This window comes from Babylonia areolata, chromosome 17 (assembly GCF_041734735.1).
Source record: "Babylonia areolata isolate BAREFJ2019XMU chromosome 17, ASM4173473v1, whole genome shotgun sequence".
Taxonomy (NCBI): Eukaryota; Metazoa; Mollusca; class Gastropoda; order Neogastropoda; family Buccinidae; genus Babylonia; species Babylonia areolata.
In genome coordinates, this window is record NC_134892.1 from 19338447 (window position 1) to 19343190 (window position 4744).

General features: G+C 47.7%; 1 protein-coding gene across 1 annotated transcript in view; it reads left to right on the forward strand.

Annotated features, from left to right (window-relative positions):
- Window positions 1-4744, forward strand: part of LOC143291538 (uncharacterized) — a 7833-nt gene that overhangs the window by 2321 nt on the left and 768 nt on the right. Inside the window, exons 2-4 of the mRNA XM_076601438.1 lie at window positions 3381-3609; window positions 3914-4120; window positions 4305-4390. Coding sequence (XP_076457553.1) covers window positions 3426-3609; window positions 3914-4120; window positions 4305-4390 — 477 coding nt within the window. The 5' untranslated portion in view covers window positions 3381-3425. The remainder of the gene's footprint in view (window positions 1-3380; window positions 3610-3913; window positions 4121-4304; window positions 4391-4744) is intronic.

The window sequence follows — 4744 nt, forward strand, 5'->3', positions numbered from 1 at the left end:
CTTTTGCGAGCACCTCTGTGTCTGGGGTCCTGTCTTGCCACTTGATGTTCAGTAGCTTCCTGAGGCATGTTGTGTGGAAGTGGTTCAGCTTCTTGGCATGTCGTTGGTACACTGTCCAAGTTTCGCAGGCGTACAGTAGTGTGGGGAGAGCTACTGCTCTGTAGACCTTTAGCTTGGTCTCAAGACTAATGCATCTTCTGTTCCAGACATCTGCACTGAGGCTGCCAAAAGTTGCACTTGCTCTTGCAATCCTGACGTTCACTTCATCGTCGATGGTCGCATTTCGTGACAGTGTGCTGCCAAGGTATGTGAACCGCTCCACCGCACTGAGTCTCTGACCATTGACTGTGATGTTGGGCTCAACGTAGGGTTTCCCTGGGGCTCGCTGATGAAGAACTTCAGTTTTCCTCATGCTGATGGTAAGGCCGAAGTTCCTGCTGGCAGTGGCAAACTTGTCGACGCTGAGTTGCATGTCAGCTTCAGATCCAGCGTTGAGGGCACAATCATCAGCAAACAAAAAGTCTCTGATGATGTCTGACGTGATCTTCGTTTTTGCTTGAAGCCTTCTGAGGTTAAACAACTTGCCATCTGTTCGGTACTTTAGGCCGATTCCAACATCGCCATCTCTGAAGGCATCAGTAAGCATTGCAGGAAACATGAGGCTGAACAGCGTTGGAGCCAGGACGCAGCCTTGCTTGACACCATTTGTGACAGCAAAAGGAGCAGATGTTTCGCCATTGTCCTGGACTCGAGCCTGCATGCCTTCATGGAATTGGCTGACCAAGGTAATAAATTTCCGAGGGCATCCATACTTGGCCATGATCTTCCACAGTCCCTCTCTACTCACGGTATCGAAGGCCTTAGTGAGGTCGACATAGGTGGAGAACAGATCAGCATTTTGCTCCTGACATTTCTCTTGCAGCTGCCTTGCAGCAAACACCATGTCGGTGGTTCCGCGCTCTTTCCGGAATCCACATTGGCTCTCAGGCAAATGACCTTGGTCAAGGTGTGCTGTGAGGCGGTTTAGTAGGATCCTGGCAAGTATCTTGCCTGCGATGGAGAGCAAGGAAATGCCCCGATGGTTATCACAGGCTTGCCGGTTCCCCTTTCGCTTGTACAAGTGAATGATAGATGCATCTTTGAAATCCTGGGGGATCGTCTCTTCTTTCCACATGAGTGAGTACAGCTGATGGAGCTTCTCAGTCAGCACAGTGCCTCCATCCTTGTAGACCACTGGATAGCAGACGGATTGCTTTCTGGGTCTCAAGAAGTGTTGGCGGATCGTCCAGTGCTTCGTTGATGGGGACTTGTGGGAGACGGTCTACGGCTTCATCATTTATGGAGGAAGGGTGATTTAAGACACTGTTGAAGTGCTCAGCCCAGCGTTCGAGAATTTTCTCCTTCTCGGTGATCAAGGTATTCCCATCTGCACTGAGGAGGGGGGATGATTCTGAGGATGTGGGGCCGTAGACATCTTTTAAGGCATCATAGAACCTCTTCATATCGTGCCTGTCAGCATATCCCTGGATCTCATCAGCTTTGTCACTCAGCCACTTATCCTGCATCTGGCGTAACTTTTGCTGAACAGTTCTGCGGATGGCATCGTACGCATCTTTTTTTGATGTGGACTTTGGGTTGCTCCGGTAGGCTTGATGCAGACGGCGTTTCTCATCCAGAAGCTGCTTGATTTCATCACAGTTTTCATCAAACCAGTCTTTGTGCTTTCTGGTCATGGGTCCCAGGGTCTCTGAAGCTGTACTATAGATCAGCTCACGCAGGGTCCTCCAGTCAGACTCCACATTCTGGTTGTCCAGAGAGGCGGATTCCAGACGATCTTCCAGCAGCTCCACAAAGGACTGTTTGATGGTGATGTTATTCAGCTTAGCGATGTTGAGCCGTTTTGGAACCTTCTGGCCTTGGGGGCGTCTCTTGGGCTGGATTCGAATATTCAGCTTCGAGACTACAAGGTGATGGTCTGTCCAACACTCGGCGCCGCACATGGTCTTTGTTACACGTACATCTTGCCTATCCCTTTTCCTGACGATGACGTAATCGATGAGATGCCAGTGCTTTGAGCGAGGGTGCATCCATGACGTCCTGTTACGGGTAGGGAGGCAGAAAACTGTGTTGGTTATCAGCAGTTCGTGCTCTGCACAAGTCTGAAGCAAAAGCAATCCATTTGGGTTGCAGTGACCCACACCGTGCTTTCCAATCACTCCATCCCAGGAGATGTAGTCAGAGCCAACTCTAGCATTGAAGTCCCCAAGAATGATGAGCTTGTCTGCTTTTGGGATAGCAGCAATGACAGAGTGAAGGTCCTCGTAGAACTTCGCCTTCACTTCATCCGGGTTGGTCATGGTTGGGTCTTTAATACGGCCTTGAATGGTTTGATTTTATCTTTCTTTCCTTTGGCAGTCAAAAATGACGTATTGAGACTGACAAACGTCATTGAATTACGTATGTACCTGTGAAGTGAGTGCAGGTCTGTAGATCATCGAATATCATTCATTCCAGAGAAATGTTAGAATCCAAACTCCGTTGTTTTGTTTTATTTTTGCAGTTAGGTGAAAAGCAGGGAGGACAATGTGTCAGAATGTGAAAGTGGCCCATAGATTTTTTTATTTTAAATGTCACACTGTGGCGTGGTGCGAAGTAAAAGAGCATGCTTAGCTGGGTATCCCCCGGGTTTTTATTTATAGACCACGGGCTAGCTGCACTTTGTGTGTCTTGAATATGAAGATAACTAAGCCTTCAAGCTAAACTGTATATATTTGGCTTGAATATTGCCCCAGGGGAACAAAAACACTGGGGGGGTGGGGGTGGGGGGTAATTGGCCTGGGGAAACACAGAGCTTGGGGAAGGCTACAGACATGCGAATAAAGACCTGGGACACATAGACGTGGGGAACAAAGACCTAAGGGACAAAGATTTGAGGAATGCAAACCTGGGGAATATTGTTCATTTCTGTTCCGTTGCTCAAAGAGGCGTTACTGCGTTCAGACAAATCCATATATGTATACCACATCTGTTATGCAGATACCTGACCAACATCACAACCCAGCGCGATTATTCAAGAAGGAATATTGTCCTGTGTGAATATAGACCATGGCGAATGAAGACCTTGGGGAACATAGACATGAGGGAACATAGATCTGGGTGAATATAGACTTTGTTGGATGAAGACCTTGGGGAACATTGATGTCTCGAATTATAGACCTGGGGTGGGGACAAATACCTGTGGGAACACATACCCGTGGGGAATATGGATGTGGGGAAAATATAGACCAAGGGAACATAGTCCTTGGGGACATACAGACCTCGGGGAACATAGACCTGTGACGATGCCGCTCTTACTGACATGCATGTCTGTATGTTCACAGACACATTGCGGACTTTTGACTGGCTGGTGACGTTAGTTTTGCGAGATGCTGCTGCTGATGATGTTAGTGACACTGGTGATGACGGACACGGGTGACGCCAGCAGTGACACCACCTGTATCGCCGTCACTGACGTGTTCTCCACCAACGTCACCTGTCTGTTCGGACGGAACATGTCCAAGCTCAACTTCAACGTAAAGTTCTTCTATCCGGATCGCAACGCTGAGCCAGGTAGGGGTGTGTACGGGTGTGGGGGCGAGGGGGGTGGGGTGGATGCGGGGGAAATGGGGAGGGTGGGTGCAGGGATGTGGGGGTATGGGTGGATGAGAGATTTACACAGGTTAGGCTGTCTGATGTACGAATGTTTTTGTAACGCCTTAGGAGCTTGGTGTCTGACCACTATATAGGTAATGGCAATAATGATAACGATGAATACTTGTTGAGCACTTTCCTCCCTTAAAGTACCCTTATCAACCAGTCAACGCGCTGCAGGACTGAAGCTGACATGTTACCAACACATGTTCTGTCCCTTCAGAGACCGCTCTTGCCTGCAACACAAAGCGGTTTGGAGGCCTGGTGTGCCACAAAGGGAACGGCGTTGTCTTTGATGAAACTCAGGAGATCAATGACTACGTGACCTTCACAAGGCCTTCGTCCATTACAGTGCTGAGAGGAGAGTATCTGTGCCAGGCCATTCCTCACGTGGGCGGCTCTTTGGACTACTGCACACTGACCTATCGTGGTCAGTTCTTTGTGGTTTTGTTTTGTTGATGTTGTTATGTGACTCTGTGTGTGTGTGTGTGTGTGTGTGTGTGTGTGCGCGCGCGCGCGCGCGCGTGCGCTTTGGAGCATGTAGCGGTATTTTTGTTTGTGTGTGTGTGTGGATTAATCCCACCTGACATTAATTTTGTCTCCCCCGCTTTCAGAAATTCCACAACTGGCTGTTCAAACTCCAACACCGTATCCTTTGGTAGATATTTGGATGTGTGTGTGTGTGTGTGTGTGTGTGTGTGTGTGTGTGAGAGAGAGAGAGAGAGAGAGAGAGAGAGAGAGAGAGAGAGAGAGAGAGAATATAGCATTCAACTGTTGCTTATTATGAATAGCATATCAAATTTTTAAACAGAAATCATTCTCTCTCTCTCTCTCTCTCTCTCTCTCTCCATATATATATATAAATATATATATATATATATATATATATATACACACATATGTACACACACACACACACACACACACACACACACACACACACACACACACACGAACATGCATATATATATATATATATATATATATATATAGAGAGAGAGAGAGAGAGAGAGAGAGAGAGAGAGAGAGAGAGGGATGTATATAGATGCATAGA